This window comes from Myxocyprinus asiaticus, chromosome 39 (assembly GCF_019703515.2).
Source record: "Myxocyprinus asiaticus isolate MX2 ecotype Aquarium Trade chromosome 39, UBuf_Myxa_2, whole genome shotgun sequence".
NCBI lineage: Eukaryota > Metazoa > Chordata > Actinopteri > Cypriniformes > Catostomidae > Myxocyprinus > Myxocyprinus asiaticus.
The window spans coordinates 22,838,294-22,856,546 of NC_059382.1; the positions used below are offsets into that span (position 1 = coordinate 22,838,294).

General features: G+C 38.2%; 1 protein-coding gene across 3 annotated transcripts in view; it reads right to left on the reverse strand.

Annotated features, from left to right (window-relative positions):
- The window catches only part of LOC127430233 (cell adhesion molecule 1-like), a 334,868-nt gene that overhangs the window by 121,544 nt on the left and 195,071 nt on the right, over positions 1–18,253 (reverse strand). For 2 of the 3 annotated variants that reach the window (XM_051679870.1, XM_051679867.1), the window contains exon 2: positions 16,498–16,518. The exons of the other annotated variant lie outside the window; for it this stretch is intronic. In XM_051679870.1, the coding sequence (XP_051535830.1) occupies positions 16,498–16,518 (21 nt within the window). The remainder of the gene's footprint in view (positions 1–16,497; positions 16,519–18,253) is intronic. 3 annotated transcript variants of the gene reach the window in all.

The window sequence follows — 18,253 nt, forward strand, 5'->3', positions numbered from 1 at the left end:
ACCTTCTTGGGGTGTGGAAGAAAGCAAAACTTCACCAAGGGAAATGTTAACTTAAATATTCAAGAAGTAATTAGGAAAGACCTATGACACTAAACTGTAAATGAGTTTTAGACCCATGGGTCAGCAGTACATCTGGAGTAAGATGACAAGATGATGACAAGAACGACACCATCCCCACAGTCAAGCATGGAGGTGGGTCAGTCCTGTTATGGGGGTGTTTTGTGGCTGCAGGAAACGGCTATCCTGACTATGTGACTGACACCATGGATTCTTTCAGGTATCAGGCCATTTTGGCATGAAAAATGTGATGCCTTCAGTGTGTAAATTGAAGCTCGGTGATCACTGGACTTTCCGGCAAGACAATAACACCAAGGATACATCCAAGTTGTCCAAAATCTGGTTCTGGGATAGGTCGCGGAATGTCCTTAAATGGCCCTTTCAGTCCATCATTAAAATCCCATTGCAAACCTATGTTGGGATATCAAGGAAGCAGTGGGAGCACAGAAACCAAAGAATATCAATGAGCTGGAAGCTTTTGCTCATGAGAAATGTGTAAAAATTCTAATAGAGAGGTGTCTGAAGCCTGAGAACACTTACCTGAAACATTTATTTGCTGTTATTAAGGATAAAGGATGCTCCACAAATGATTGACTTTGGGGGTTGAATATTTTTGACATGACATTTGTGGAGAGAATTAGTTATTTTTTATTTTAAAATCTGGGTAAACTGAACTCTTTGTTCTCAAAATCACTCAAATGTGTATCAAAATCTTACTTTGACTGTTTACTGAGGTTTTAGTTGATGTGCTTTAATCCACATCACCAGAATGTATTGCTGGTCAGGGGGGGGTGAATAATTTTGATTGCAACTGTAAATATATATATATATATATACACTACCGGTCAAAAGTTTTGAAACACTTGACTGAAATGTTTCTCATGATCTTAAAAATCTTTTGATCTGAAGGTGTATGTTTACATATTTGAAATTAGTTTTGTAGACAAAAATATAATTGTGCCACCATATTAATGTATTTCATTATAAAACAAAAATTTACTAAAAAATGAAAATAAAAGATTTTGAAATTGATGACTTGGACCAAATAATAAAGAAAAGCAGCCAATAAGTGCCTAACATAGATGGGAACTCCTTCAATACGGTTTAAAAAGCATCCTAGGGTGATACCTCAAGAAGTTGGTTGAGAAAATGTCAAGAGTACGTGTCTGCAAATTCTAGGCAAAGGGTGACTACTTTGAAGATGCTAAAATATAACACAGTTTAGATTTATTTTGGATTTTATTTAGTCACAACATAATTCCCATAGTTCCATTTATGTTATTCCATAGTTTGATGACTTTATTATTCTACAATGTGATGAAAAATATATATATAATAAAGAATGAGTACAGTGCATCCGGAAAGTATTCACAGCGTTTCACTTTTTCCACATTTTGTTATGTTACAGCCTTATTCCAAAATGGATTAAATTAATTATTTTCCTCAAAATTCTACAAACAATACCCCATAATGCAATGTGAAAGAAGTTTGTTTGAAATCTTTGCAAATGTATTAAAAAAAACAAAAAAAGACAAAAAAACCCACATGTACATAAGTATTCACAGCCTTTGCTCAATATTTTGATGAAGCACCTTTCGCACCAATTACAGCCTCAAGTCTTTTTGAGTATGATGCTACAAGCTTGGCACACCTATTTTTGGGCAGTTTCTCCCATTCTTCTTTGCAGGACCTCTCAAGCTCCATCAGGTTGGATGGGGAGCGTCGGTGCACAGCCATTTTCAGATCTCTCCAGAGATGTTCAATTGGGTTAAAGTCTGGGCTCTGGCTGGGCCACTCAAGGACATTCACAGAGTTTTCCTGGAGCCACTCCTTTGTAATCTTGGCTGTGTGCTTAGGGTCGTGGTCCTGTTGGAAGATGAACCGTCGTCCCAGTCTGAGGTCCAGAGCGCTCTGGAGCAGGTTTTCATCAAGGATGTCTCTGTACACTGCTGCATTCATCTTTTCCTTGATCCTGACTAGTCTCCCAGTTCCTGCCACTGAAAAACATCCCCACAGCATGATGCTGCCACCACCATGCTTCACTGTAGGGATGGTATTGGCCAGGTGATGAGTGGTGCCTGGTTTCCTCCAGACATGACACTTGCCATTCAGGCCAAAGAGTTCAATCTTTGTTTCTCATGGTCTGAGAGTCCTTCAGGTGCCTTTTGGCAAACTCCAGGTGGGCTGTCATGTGCCTTTTACTGAGGAGTGGCTTCCGTCTGGCCACTCTACCATACAGGCCTGATTGGTGGAGTGCTACAGAGATGGTTGTTCTTCTGGAAGGTTCTCCTCTCTCCACAGAGAAATGCTGGAGCTCTGTCAGAGTGACCATCAGGTTCTTGGTCACCTCCCTGACTAAGGCCCTTCTCCCCCGATCGCTCAGTTTGGCCAGGCAGCCAGCTCTAGGAAGAGTCCTGGTGGTTCCAAACTTCTTCCATTTACAGATTTTGGAGGCCACTGTGCTCACTGGGACCTTCAATGCTGCAGAAATTTTTCTGTACCCTTCCCCAGATCTGAGCCTCGATACAATCCTGTCTCGGAGGTCTACAGGCAATTCCTTGTACTTCATGGCTTGCTTTGTGCTCTGACATGCATTGTTAACTGTGGGACCTTATATAGACAGGTGTGTGCCTTTCCAAATCATGTCCAATCAACTGAATTTACCACAGGTGGACTCCAATCAAGTTGTAGAAACACCTCAAGGATGATCAGTGGAAACAGGATGCACCTGAGCTCAATTTTGAGTGTCATGGCAAAGGCTGTGAATACTTATGTACATGTGATTGTTTTTCGTTTTTTATTTTTAATAAATTTGCAAAGATTTCAAACAAACTTCTTTCACATTGTCATTATATGGGGTATTGTTTGTAGAATTTTGAGGAAAATAATGAATTTAATCCATTTTGGAATAAGGGTGTAACATAACAAAATGTGGAAAAAGTGAAGCGCTGTGAATACTTTCCGGATGCACTGTAAGTGTTTCAAGTCAGAAGTTTACATACACTTAGGTTGAAGTCATTAAAACTCATTTTTGGACCACTCCACAGATTTCATATTAGCAAACTATAATTTTGGCAAGTCGTTTAGGACATCTACTTTGTGCATGACATGAGAAATATTTCCAACAATTGTTTACAGACAGATTGTTTCCTTTTTAATTGACTATATCACAATTCCAGTGGGTCAGAAGTTTACATACACTAAGTTAACTGTGTCTTTAAGCAGCTTGGAAAATTCCAGAAAATGATGTCAAGCTTTTATACAATTAACTTTTGATAGGAGGTGTACATATGAATGTATTTTAAGGCCTTCAAACTCAGTGCCTCTTTGATTGACATCATGGGAAAATCAAAAGAAATCAGCCAAGACCTCAGAAAAAAATTGTGGACATCCACAAGTCTGGTTCATTCTTAGGAGCAATTTCCAAAAGCCTGAAGGTACCAAGTTCATCAAGTATAGACACCATGGGACCACGCAGCCATCATACCGCTCAGGAAGGAGACACATTCTGTCTCCTAGAGATTAATGTAGTTTGGTGCAAAAAGTGCAAATCAATCCCAGAACAACAGCAAAGGACCTTGTGAAGATGCTGGAGGAAACAGGTAGACAAGTATCTATATCAACAGTAAAAATGAGTCCTATATTGACATAACCTGAAAGGCTGCTCAGCAAGGAAGAAGCCAATGCTCCAAAACCGCCATAAAAAACCAGACTACAGTTTGCAAGTGCACATGGGGACAAATATCTTACTTTCTGCAGAAATGTCCTCTGGTCTAATGAAACAAAAATTAAACTGTTTGCAAGCCGGAGATCACCATCCCAACTGTGAAGCATGGGGGTGGCAGCATCATGTTTTGGGGGTGCTTTGCTGCAAGAGGGACTGGTGCACTTCACAAAATAGATGGCATCATGAGGAAGGAAAATTATGTGGATCTATTGAAGCAGCATCTAAAGACATCAGCCAGGAAGTTAAAGCTTGGTTGCAAATGGGTCTTAAAATGGACAATGACCCCAAGCATACCTCCAAAGTTGTGTCAAAATGACTTAAGAACAACAAAGTCAAGGTATTGGAGAGGCCATCACAAAGCCCTGACCTCAAAAAGTTTTGGGCAGAACTGAAAAAGCATGTGTGAGCAAGGAGGCCTACAAACCTGACTCAGTTACACCAGTTCTGTCTGGAGGAATGGGCCAAAATTCCAGCAACTTATTGTGAGAAGCTTGTGGAAGGCTACCCAAAATGTTTGACCCAATTAAACAATTTATATTTCACAATATTTTATATTTATTATTATTATTATTATTATTATTATTATTATTATGAAAAGGCATATACAAGGCATATTTTATTAATATAAACTATAAATGTAAGAGTAATACCTAAAATGGGCATTTCAATTAGTTTTGATGCACTTCCGGTTTAAGTACCGCCCACACCCGGTTCTATCCGAATACAGAGACAGATACAGATAATTTTGTCATATGAACAGATAGAGATACAAATACAGATAATGGCTCTGCTGCACACCCCTAATCACTATATACTATATGTAAAACACATAAATTTTGCATGCTCATGTATGGTTTTTCACTGATATAAAAAGCAACAACATATATTTAAAAATACAGAAATGTCTGTTTTCTTATATATATATATATATATATATATATATATATATATATATATATATATATATATATATATATATATATATATATATATATATAACCAAATAATCGTGGAATTTAAATATTTAGAGCTTACAAATATGCCCAAATACATGAACTATAGTTTTTTATATACTGTATTTATTTATGGCAATATATCAGATTACAGTACGGGAAGACACATGAAATACCTTTTATCTTACACTGTAATAAGCATATATTTTTTTATATTTTACATGTTCATATTAAAAGACAATTTATTAAGTCAAATCAAAGACTAATCAAGTTGATGAGTTATTGTGTTATAATTATTATTTTACATTGCTTCAAAAGCTACCTAAAAATATACAGCAGAAAGCATATTTCATGTATCTTTTACCTGTTTGCCTCTTATTTTTAATAGTCACCTTTAATTATAATGATTTTTGGATCATTAGTCATCTACTCCTGATGGCAGGAGCTGTACCTTTAAGAGCGAGTGCTCACTAAAAACCGGCTCAGACACAGACCATGTTTCAAGTCATTTTAAGATAAGTTTGATTTGGAAGTGATCAAATGTGGTTGCAAGTTGCTTACTCCGCAATTAGTCGTCAACTTCCATCAGCTCATCCCTTTTATAGCAATCTGCAGAGACACGCTTCCACTAGTGAGAATTAGAGGCAGGCATTTTCATATTGATTGACTGACAGTATAATGAACCAATCTGTGTGAAGATGAGGGAAAGGGAGCAGGGGAAGGAGATGAAAAGAGAGCCATCAAGTCAGACACTTTTGTGCCTACCGTTGTGTGCTCAACCTGCATCAGTCATGGCAAATCACGTGATGTTTTTTTTATTTTTTTTTTTTATTGTAGACGAAGTGGAATTCAGAATTCAGAATTTTACATATAAAAACCAGAAACCTGTTTCATCTGAAAGGGTTATGTGCTGCTTAACATAGTGCCTGTGTGTACAAGAAGAAAGTCCTATAAAAGTCCATATTATTTTAATACCAATAAAGGAGTCAGTATTTCTTATGGATAAGTATTCATATTTTTAATGAATAAACATGCTATTACTATGATAAATCTAATGTAACATGATATAAACATGATGTACTGTTATAATATCTTAAATTTGTGAGAGTTTAGTGGAACTGAAGGCGTCAGAATAATCATCTTGTTAATAGCATACTACTCTTACTATTTCTGCCATAGGTTGATATAGCAGAAGTAGTAAGAGTAGTATGCCGTTCTGGCCAATCGTGAATAAGCTGTGTCGTCATCAGAGCTTGTGCAGCCACTTAGGAGCAACTGAGCCAGATGAGCTAGATGGCTGCTCTTGAATCGCTCTTGCGGTACTTTGATGGCATACGTCATGGTGAAATGGCGGTGGCGGCAACTAAAGTTGGGCAAAATTTCTAACCGACATGCACTGCTTCAAGGGAGATCGCAGGCTCAAGGATGCTGCCTCCCTCTCAGACTTTATCTGCTAGTGTCGTTGTTTGACAGTGTTACTTTAGAAATATTATTGCTATACACATTATCTGAGCTCACATTTTGTGATATTTAATTTAATTTATGTATAGTCGATTATTTTCTTCACCTGAATTTTTTGAGGTGGCACTGCCTTCGTTGCCTCCTTGCAGAAAACGTCACTGGTTCAAATAAAGATTGTGATTATTCTGAAAATCTATATTTTTACACAGTCCTTGGCATCAGTAACTGAAAACTTTGGCTTTTGTGTGATTTTGCATCCAAATCAATATGTGTCAGTATCAAGATCTCCATTGTATCAGCCCTTCAAAGTAGGCTCCCCAACACCCAATGCAAATTTGTACGGTTTGAGCAATCAGACACCTTCAAACCCTCACAACATTTACAGAGACTAAAAAAGCATTTCAGTTTTCCCTACTCCGATTTGTAGAGACATGCCAGCTCAGCCCCATGTGTCCCAGTCAAAGAGCAACAAATAGCCATGGAAAACAACACATTTAGCCTGTCCTCCTGAGTTGTAAACGTTAGGGATGATAAAGCATGGTCCACTCCATGAAGTATCATTCGCAGACAGACAAGCTGGGAGTCTTTGTAAGACACAGAGGTGCTGTACCACCACAATCTGCAGGCATGCCTAACGTTAAACATCCGTGAAGCCAGGTTTCACACTGCCACAATTACGGCAAACAAAAGAACGAGAAAAAGTACTAGCAGGAACTGAAAAGGCTTAAAAGAAAGGGTTTTAGCACGTAGGAAACAAATAAAAAGTACTTATTCTTGACAACACATACTGTACAGTAAAAGTCTGCTGATTTTTTTTGTTGAAATGCTTTGAAACTGTACTACAGACAGTGGGGGGTGTTTTACACGGGGGATGCTTTTTGATATTTCTTGCAACAAGGGGGATGGCATCCTCTCGCATCCCCCCTCAACTCGAGCCCTGACTACAGTACATTTGCAAGTAAAAATAATTTTTTTAATGAATATTTTTCTTGTTTTCCAGTAAAATATCTCAGCATCATTCAAAGAAGAACAGAAATTACTTGGGAAGCAAAACCCATAATCCCATCAAGGTGCCCATCCTTCACTCCCTGAGTGGCTTTACAACTTGCATTTACATTTACAACAAGCCTGATATATCTGTTCCACGGCATTATATAATTAATTATATCATTTCAATTAATTTGTCTGTTGTTCTCTATGTATTTTATAACATTAGGTGAAAATGGCCCATTTTCAGGCAGTGCAGAGGGCATCTGTGTTTGTAAAACTCCAAAACAACAGCTTCCAACCTCATCAGTCCTCATGGGATAAACTGCTGGTCTGCTCCAATCTCATCACAACACTCCCATAATGCAAGATGCCAGCCACCTCTTAGCCCTGGCCAAATGAACACAAGCACCATTCTCCTCTTTTAAAGAGAGACATGATCCGATCTTAAGTGTCTATATTGCCTATACAAAGAAATATACTGTATGTAGTGTCTCAAAACCTACTGAGCTGCCTAACTACCCTGCTGAAAAAAAAAAAAAAAAAAAAAAAAACATCTTAAACCAGTATAAGTTAAGATTTTAATTGGTTTAGCTGGTCTCCCAGCCTGGCAAAGCTGGTGCTCATCTGGTTTCGCTGGGAGGCCAGCTGGTCTTACAGGCTGACCAACAGTAGAGTGCCCAAAACCCCTCTAAAACCAGCCAACAAACCAGCCTAAGACAAGCAAATGAGTTTAGGATAGGTTTAAATGTTTTTTTTTTTTTTTTAATTGGGTATACTGGGTATGCGTAAGATACCCAAAAATGGTGGCTAGATAAGCAGCTCAGGTTAGCAGGTTTTGAGACACCTGGGTTTTTGAAAAAGCTCACTATTCACATTACTGAAATGTACAAGTATGTTTTTTGCACTATATATTGTAATTGGCTAGGACACATAGTGAAGATTCATAACTTTGGAATGCTCTACTGGTTGAGAGTCACCTGATTCCTCTGATGTAATTAATGCATGTGAAGTTTCATGATAATAGCATATCTTTCATTCTCGAAGTCCATGGGTAATATATATTTTTCCTGACGTGAAAACTTCCCAAGGTTGAAACACATAAAAAGGTACTGTGGGAACTTGTTTTACTAATTTTAAATTATATTAGGATTATTATCTATTATAGACACTTTCAAATACAAGGCTAGACTTAATAATTAATTTAAATAAGTAATTTTAGCAGGTCATTTCAGACAAACTCAGCTTCTCCACTTCTCATTTGCAAGTCCAATAATGGCTGCTTACCAAAAGGTTGATGTGAAACTGCCCAAACAGACGATGGAACACAGTGTGTGATGTAAACATAAACCTGTCCAACAACTGTTTAGACAGCACCCTAGTAACAGCCAGAGGATTTGTTGTGCAACTGGGAATGGAAATTGCCACTACTCTGTTCAATGACTTTACATTCTCAACTATATATTTACATAAAGGCTGTAAATTTGAAATACTGTCTACCAATCAGGGTCAGAAATTAGACAGGGTAAATGAAAATAATAAAAATGCCCCAGTTATTTAAAATATATATAGGGTCAACATACACCCACATACTGAATTCTTCTGGTTTTTATCTGGCAAATTTACAGTGCCCCAACAAACACCATCTACACGGTTGTTGGGTTTTGTTGGATCATTGCATTGACCCTGTTGGTGTATGCTGGGGCAGTGTGAAATATTTTTCAACACTGTAAATTAATCTGGCAACTTTAGAATGTTTGAAATGTTAACGTTTATTGGGGCAGTATGAAATATTTACCAACATTCTAAATTCACTAGGCAACTTCAGAATCTTTCAAATGTTGGTGTTTGTTGGGGCAGTGTGAAATGTTTCCCAACATTCTGAATTCAACAGTCAGCTTTAAAATGTTTGAAGTGTTGGTATTTGTTGGGGCACTGTGAAATGTTTCCCAACATTCTGAAATCATCAGGCAATTTTAGAATGTTTGGCAACTTTAGAATGTTTGAAGTGTTAATTTTTGTTGGGACATTGTGAAATGTTTCTCAACATTCTAAATTCAATAGCCAACTTTAAAATGTTTGAAGTGATGATGTTTGTTGGGACAGTGTGAAATCTTTCCAAACATTCTAAATTCAGCAGCCAACTTAAAATGTTTGAAGTGTTGGTGTTGTCACAGTTTGTCACCTTTCAGTTCCTAATACTTTTATGTTGACACCCTCTAGGACTCTTAGTTTGAAAGTATACCTTGTCTGTGTTAATTATTTCCTGATTGTCTCCCATCATTGTTTCACAGGTGTTTGCCATCTTCCTCAGTTAGTCTGTGTATTTATTTGCCCTCATGTTTTCTTGTTCTTTGTCAGTTCTTATATTTCCTTGTATGTTTCTGTGATTGTTGGTCTTTATGTATTACTGTTACTATTTGGTTCTTTACTTTATGCCATGTTGTTTGTATCACCTTCATCATCTCCATTAAAAAGACTGCATGTAGATCCATCCTCTCCCATCTCATCTCTACAATATCGTTACAGAAGAACTGACCTCACAAATGGATCTAGCAGCTGTTCGAATTCTCCTCCTCACCCAAGGGGACCGACCATTGGAAGATCATGTCTGTGAGTTCCTGGAGCTGGCAAATGTTGTACCTTATGATGATCGTGCTCTGATCGTGCCCCCCCCCCCCCAGAGAATGCCCCACGGCTCCTTCCTCCCAGTGCCCCATGGGCAACAAGCCAGCATTGCAAGTCTCGTCTGTCCCAGAGTCGGCTCCAGCCCTAGAGGAATTTTCGGCAGGGGGGGCTACTATGGTTCCAGTGGTCTCCGAACCCCCATCAACGGAGACCACTTTCTCCTCAACCTCAGTGGCACGGGAGCCTCCGGCTCTGCCTTCCCTCGGCGAGCCTCCCTCGGCTCTGCCTTCACCCCCAGAAACTCCACCTCCTACGGCTCAGACTGCTCTGCCACTGTCTCCACCTCTTGAGTCCCAAATCCTCCATCCTCCTGTGGCTCCACCCAGTCCCATTCTGGTTCATCCTCCTGGAAATTCAGTCCCTGCCCTGTGGCCGCCTCCTGATCGTCCGCCAACTTCCCCTTGGCACCTTGAGCATCCCCTGGATCCTTCCTCATCTGCTTCATCCTGCCCTCCTCATCCATCTTTTTTTGGTGTTCTGTCATAGTTTGTCACCTTTCAGTTCCCAAGACATTTGTTGACACCTTCTAGGACTCAAAGTTTACCTTGTCTGTGTTAATAATTTCCTGATTGTCTCCCATTATTGTTTCACAGGTGTTTGCCATCTTCCTCAGTCTTTGTATATATTTGCCCTCATGTTCTCTTGTTCTTTGTTAGTTGTTATATTTCTTTTATGTTCCTGTGATTGTTGGTCTTTATGTATTAATGTTACTATTTGATTCTTTACATTTACTCCATATTGTTTGTATCACCATCTCCATTAAAAAGCCTGCGTGTAGATCCATCATCTCCCATCTCTACAATATTGTTACAGGTGTTTGTTGTAGGGGGGTCGGACCAAATGTAATAGTGGAACTAAGTAAAAGGAGCCCTCACTGGAGGGGGGGGGCCCACAGAAAGGCTTTACGTCAACGTAGCTACTTGGGTAAATTTGTTAGATATCAGTGTAAACAGGGTCCAAAATTAACACTTGACATGCAGCAAATGCGAGGGGAAAAAATTAGATGGAAATATTCAGCAGTTGGCCAGTAACATAAAACTTTCCACTAAAAGTTTTACATTGAACAGTGAGGACGATAATCTGACCCTTTCTAAATAAAGTGACATGCACAATTCAAATAAAACTGTCTCTTAACATCTGCTGTGCTTGTGCATCTAAAATATCTTGTACCTTAGTGAAATTTTTTTTAAATTAGATGTTTATTTATGATTCCTGAATGTTTTTTTTTTTTCTCCAGAACTTTGTGAAACTCACATTAAGCTACCAAAAAGTTATGTGGAAAAACAAAATCATGACAATGTATTTATTTTTTTCATGTGTTTCACTTTACTGACACAATGAATAACCTGTGTTTATCACAACACATTGCGGGAAAAAAAACAGCTAAATAATTCCACTGTCCTAGTGACAAAACATACATTTAAATACAAATTATGCAAAATTCAGTTTCATGGATAAGATTTTAAGTATTTTTATAATATATTTGACACAGTTATTCACCGTTCTGTTCTGTGGACTCTTGATATGGTTTTTGTGTCATCTTTCCTTAGTTTCCCCTGGACTACACTTCCCATAATGCACTGCCATCTGTTCCCAATCCTCCTCACCTGTTCTCCGTTCCCTCATCAGCACCTTTGTGTATAAATACCCTCCAGTTTTGTTCATTCCTTGTCAGTTCTTGTGTTATGTTGTGTTGTTTAGTTGGTTATTTGATGTTTAGCATTAGCATTTGTTCCACTCCAGCGAGTTTCCTTGATTATTCTCTGATATTTGTTCCTCTCCAGCATGCTTCCTTATTAAAGACTTGAAAGATACCCCTGCATCTCCTCTCTTTCTCTCCACTAATCTTACGTTACAATATTATAATTAGATTTATAATATTTTATGTTAATTTTGGACACTGTTTAAATGCCAGTTAACAAGTCAAACCTCACGAAAACATACAGTACAATATACATGTATAAATTATTTTGTTAGGAGGCTTGTTTTTTTTTTTTTTGGCAGAGGCTATTTGCACTCCTAATGAAATATTAACATACAGTATATACAGCATGGGGGCATCACTGCAGCATGTTTCTTTTATTTAGAGAAGTACTGACACCCAACACCAACTACTACCCCTCTACCTAACCCTAACATTCCCTTACAAAAATTAACCATGGTTTCCATGTGACCATAGTATCACCATGGTATTTTGTAGTAAAATCCTAGTAACCACAAAATTAAACATGGTTACTATATTAATACCATATTACTATAGTAAAACCATGGTTAATTGCACTAAAACTATTGCTTCCTCCACAAAACATGGTTACTACCATATTACTATATTTCAGTCATGCCAACTCTCTGAAAGATTTAACAAATGAATGTGGCTATGACATACTGATAGGAGATTGGTCTTGGTGGACTAGATCTGCTAACGCTGCTGCTGCTGCAGAGCAAGTACTGAGACTTGCTACTGCTAGAAAATATGCATACATACTGAGTTAGCATGTGGACATGCTGCTGCTGCACAATGAGACAAAACCCAAGCATGTGTTACATGCTGTTGCACAAATAGACATAACAAACAATCCCCTGTGTAGCAGATCTAGGCAGGTGCAAGCTAGGATGGAGGTGGGTTTCAGAGAAAAAAACCTCTTGCAGCACGTTGCAGAGAAACCAGCTTAACTGTAAAACTGAACCTCTTAAATGTTAGGCTGCTTCTTAATCAGCTCCCTAGTTCAGTAGGCAAGGCACTAATCAGGGAGTCGGCCCTTTTAAAGGCTGTCTCAATCACAGAATCCTTCCAGTGTAACGTTCGCTCCCTAAAAAAATCCCACAATGCTGTGTAAAAACCAGGGAGCATCATTAACGTGTTGTAGGTGATTGAGTCATAAGTTCAAAGGATGAACACCCTTGCCAGTGCCTGACTTTGTGTCGTGATATAATGATTGAATGACATAGTGAGCTAGGGAGCTGACTGAGACACACTTTAAGAGAAGAGAGAGACACAAGTTTATTGGCTATCCGATAACAAGTCAGGACCAATCAGCTAATGCCATGCATTTTATATGTGCGTATATATATATATATATATATATATATATATATATATATATATATATATATATATATACAGGTGCATCTCAATAAATTAGAATGTCGTGGAAAAGTTCATTTATTTCAGTAATTCAACTCAAATTGTGAAACTCGTGTATTAAATAAATTCAATGCATGCAGACTGAAGTAGTTTAAGTCTTTGGTTCTGTTAATTGTGATGATTTTGGCTCACATTTAACAAAAACCCACCAATTCACTATCTCAAAAAATTAGAATACATCATAAGACCAATAAAAAAAACATTTTTAGTGAATTGTTGGCCTTCTGGAAAGTATGTTTATTTACTGTATATGTACTCAATACTTGGTAAGGGCTCCTATTGCTTTAATTACTGCCTCAATTCGGCGTGGCATGGAGGTGATCAGTTTGTGGCACTGCTGAGGTGGTATGGAAGCCCAGGTTTCTTTGACAGTGGCCTTCAGCTCATCTGCATTTTTTGGTCTCTTGTTTCTCATTTTCCTCTTGACAATACCCCATAGATTCTCTATGGGGTTCAGGTCTGGTGAGTTTGCTGGCCAGTCAAGCACACCAACACCATGGTCATTTAACCAACTTTTGGTGCTTTTGGCAGTGTGGGCAGGTGCCAAATCCTGCTGGAAAATGAAATCAGCATCTTTAAAAAGCTGGTCAGCAGAAGGAAGCATGAAGTGCTCCAAAATTTCTTGGTAAACGGGTGCAGTGACTTTGGTTTTCAAAAAACACAATGGACCAACACCAGCAGATGACATTGCACCCCAAATCATCACAGACTGTGGAAACTTAACACTGGACTTCAAGCAACTTGGGCTATGAGCTTCTCCACCCTTCCTCCAGACTCTAGGACCTTGGTTTCCAAATGAAATACAAAACTTGCTCTCATCTGAAAAGAGGACTTTGGACCACTGGGCAACAGTCCAGTTCTTCTTCTCCTTAGCCCAGGTAAGACGCCTCTGACGTTGTCTGTGGTTCAGGAGTGGCATAACAAGAGGAATACGACAACTGTAGCCAAATTCCTTGACAGGTCTGTGTGTGGTGGCTCTTGATGCCTTGACCCCAGCCTCAGTCCATTCCTTGTGAAGTTCACCCAAATTCTTGAATCGATTTTGCTTGACAATCCTCATAAGGCTGCGGTTCTCTTGGTTGGTTGTGCATCTTTTTCTTCCACACTTTTTCCTTCCACTCAACTTTCTGTTAACATGCTTGGATACAGCACTCTGTGAACAGCCAGCTTCTTTGGCAATGAATGTTTGTGGCTTACCCTCCTTGTGAAGGGTTTCAATGATTGTCTTCTTCCCCATAGCCTAGTGAACCAAACTGAGAGACCATTTTGAAGGCTCAGGAAACCTTTGCAGGTGTTTTGAGTTGATTAGCTGATTGGCATGTCACCATATTCTAATTTTTTGAGATAGTGAATTGGTGGGTTTTTGTTAAATGTGAGCCAAAATCATCACAATTAAAAGAACCAAAGACTTAAACTACTTCAGTCTGTGTGCATTGAATTTATTTAATACATGAGTTTCACAGTTTGAGTTGAATTACTGAAATAAATGAACTTTTCCACGACATTCTAATTTATCGAGATGCACCTGTATATACTGTATATACATGAAAACTTTTATATTAAAACCACCACAACCCCAAATTGTTTTGGGGACCCTAAAATAGGTCTGTGCTAGCGGCCAAACATTTGGTGCTACACCCCTGTTATGTTGGGGCAGTGTGAGATGTTTTCTAACATTCTTAATTCACCAAGCAACTTTAAAATATTTGAAGCGCTGGCATTTTTGGAGGCAGTGAGAAATGTTTCAACATTCTAAATTCATCAGCCAACTTTAGAAGGTTTGAAAGACTGGTGTTTGTTGGGGCATCAAGTTATGGGCTTATCTAGTTATGGTTTAAGACACTCTTGTGACTATTTCAATTAACTGATTCAACTTAAGTATTTGACAACATGCTTGCAGGGTTGGGAGGGTTATTTTTGAAATGTATTCCACTACAGATTACAGAATACATATAAAATGTAATTTGTAACATATTTCGTTAGATTACTCAAGGTCAGTAATGTATTCTAAATACTTTGGATTACTTCTTCAGCACTGGTAGATTTTTTTCACTTGTTTTAACTATAAAAAATCTTCCTGTACAGTAAGACAAAATACACATGTTAAAAATACATTCTCTAAAAACCCTAAATATCTTATGCAATGTTGTTTCTAAAACAAGATAATTTTTGCCCTAATATCAAAGATCTTACTAGAAAAAAAGAAATTATGATCCAACGTGAATTTTCTTGATAAAAAAATATGATCGTGCCTGGTAACATGTGCATGTAAAATGGCTAGAAATAGCATTTTAGCTTATCGTAAAGCTGACAATTTACATAAGGTTTATTTCTTCTGCTCCAAACTTACTTCAAACTTACATCTCTGTCTGCTCATATGAATGTAACACATCATAAGAAGTTTCACCGCTGTTCAAATGCACTTTGGATCGCATCATTTATATGTATAAAAGTTTTCCATCTGAAAGGACTAAATATTAAATGAAACAAATGACAATAAAATGCAAAGTAATCTCTTCAGTAATTAAAATACTTTTTGAATGTAACTGTATTCTAATTACCAGTGATTTAAACTGTAACTGTAGTGGAATACAGTTACTTATATTTTGTATTTTAAATACGTAATTCTGTTACATGTATTTCGTTACTCCCCAACCCTGCATGCTTGCATATATATACTGTGTATATATATATATATATATATATATATATATACACAGTATATATATAAACATCCCCTTATAAAAATACAAAATGACCTTTTTGCTGACCTTAAAAAAAAAAAAAAAACACCGGTCCCTAAGGAAAGTTTCTGAATTGCCTTTGTCTGAAAGGCATGGGCACTAAAGAATGACTGATTCATTGACTGCAAGTATGGGGGCGTGCAAGTGCAGTTGTGAACCTTTGCATTGTGAAGTAGCCATCTGAAATAGATTACATGTCTGAACTAAGCTAATTTATATGACTAGAAAAGCCTCTTTTATGGTTCTTTCCTCACAAAACATTTCCTCAAAGTCATAGGATTTTTTGATCAGCTAACCTTCGCCTCTCCATATTGCACTTTGAGTAACTCAACAACCATTAACAATAATCTTCTGGAGAACTCAACAAGCTCGATGCACAGGAACTCATTGTGGAGGAGAGAGTCTTCATAAAGGTGAGCTTTGGGTAAATGAGCCACGTTTATCCAGCCTTTGTTCGATAGTAGCCTGAAATGCACCCTTGTGCAGGGTTCTCATAAAAATGAGTGGATTGATAAAACTAAAACATCAATAACTGAGAGATTGAAAAAACAGACAAGATATGGTAGGTTGATTCTTAGGATTTCATAACAAAGAATAATTTGAGGTTGAAAAACATGCAGACTGCCTCGACGGTCAGCTATCAAACCATGCAAACTGGAAAACAACGTGCAAAGAAAGAAAAATTAGCAGTCAGAACATGCTGAGAAGTGATCCAGAGAAGAGGAGGAGCAGTACCTGATATGGTCTGAGTGGCTCCTGAGCAAGCGTAAGGAGAAAAGGCAGGACACATACAAAATTGTTAAAGCAGAAATCTTTAACTTTTTCAGATACTTTGCATGCTTTTTGCATTTTTTTTTCCTTTTCTCCCAATTTGGAATGCCCAATTCCCACTGCTTAGTAGGTCCTCGTGGTGGCGTGGTTACTCACCTCAATCCGGGTGGCGGAGGACAAGCCCCAGTTGCCTCCGCTTCTGAGACATCAATCTGTGCATCTTATCACGTGGCTCGTTGTGCATGACACCGCGGAGACTCCGAATGTGGAGACTCATGCTACTCTCCGCGATCCCCGCACAACTTACCACACACCCCATTGAGAGCAAGAACCACTAATTGTGACCATGAGGAGGTTACCCCATGTGACTCTACCCTCCCTAGCAACCAGGCCAATTTGGCTGCTTAGGAGACCTGGCTGGAGTCACTCAGCACACCCTGGATTCGAACTTGTGACTCCAGGGGTGGTAGTCAGCGTCAATACTCGTTGAGCTACCCAGGCCCCCAGTTCTGAATTTTTATCTTTTTCCCTGCATACCTAAGATGACAAAACACTGCTGGGTGAGATCACATAATTATTTATTTCCTGTATTAGCATTTCCTTCGAGTGGTGTGTTAGAATATCCTTTTTTGATGGCAAACCACCATCCCCTTTTAAAGTCAAATAGACTAATCTAGAAGAAAGGGGACTGTGGAGTTTGTACTGCTTGACATCACAGGTAGAACAGAGAGACAAGAGAGAGATCGATTCTTGGTGGAAAAAGAGAACAGTGCAAAGTCCAATCTCAGTATAAATTCTTAAAACATGTGTGCCACATAATATAAAAAAGATAGTTCAGGTCCTAAATGCTGATTGGTCAATACAGTGTTCCAACTGTTCTAAAATCCATAATAAAGTGGCAACTACAGTATGATGTGACACCAGTTCATCATACTGTAGGCCTATGTCTCATCCTGTATCAGCATTCCATTTTGTCAGGTACTCTAGCGTACCAGAATAGCACTTAATCAGTTTGCTTAATTAGCACTCATATGTAAAGTGTACACTTTGTAATTTTAACATTTGGTTATACACTGATACAATACAATATCAACATATGGACAATTTTAAAACACAATCATACAAGCATAGAGACTAATATATGTTCATGACTCATAATACTACATAATACTGTACTAATTAAAAACTATTTTCATTTAATTAAAATGTTTAACGGCATCAAATTTGTAAGGGATAATGTATAGTCAGCTGTTAGTTATCACAAAATATACCCCGAAAGGATGATCAACAAGCTGACTGTAAATTATCATGGCTTATTACACGGCTTCTAACCAAATAAATAAATGGACATACTATATTGATCTGCATTGTAATTATGTACAAAGAAAGCAATCGCTGAACAGCTGAATTGCACTCTGAGTTCTGTTGGAGTTTATTTTGTAAATAAAAATAGTAATTTATTTGTACAGATTATCTGTGATCTATGTGGCACAAGCTGATAGGTTCTTTGACTATTTATCTGTTAGCCAGTCAGCTCACTCACATGTGACATGATAAGCCAATCGGGTCACTGGTCCTCTGACTTGTTATGGGGTAGCCAATCAACTTGCGTCTCTCTCTTTGTCTCATATTGAAGTTTCCTTCTATCAGCTTGCACGGTAAGGTCTGCTTTGGCCATGGCACATAGAAGCGCATCTTACAAGGGAAGCCTTAGCCAAAT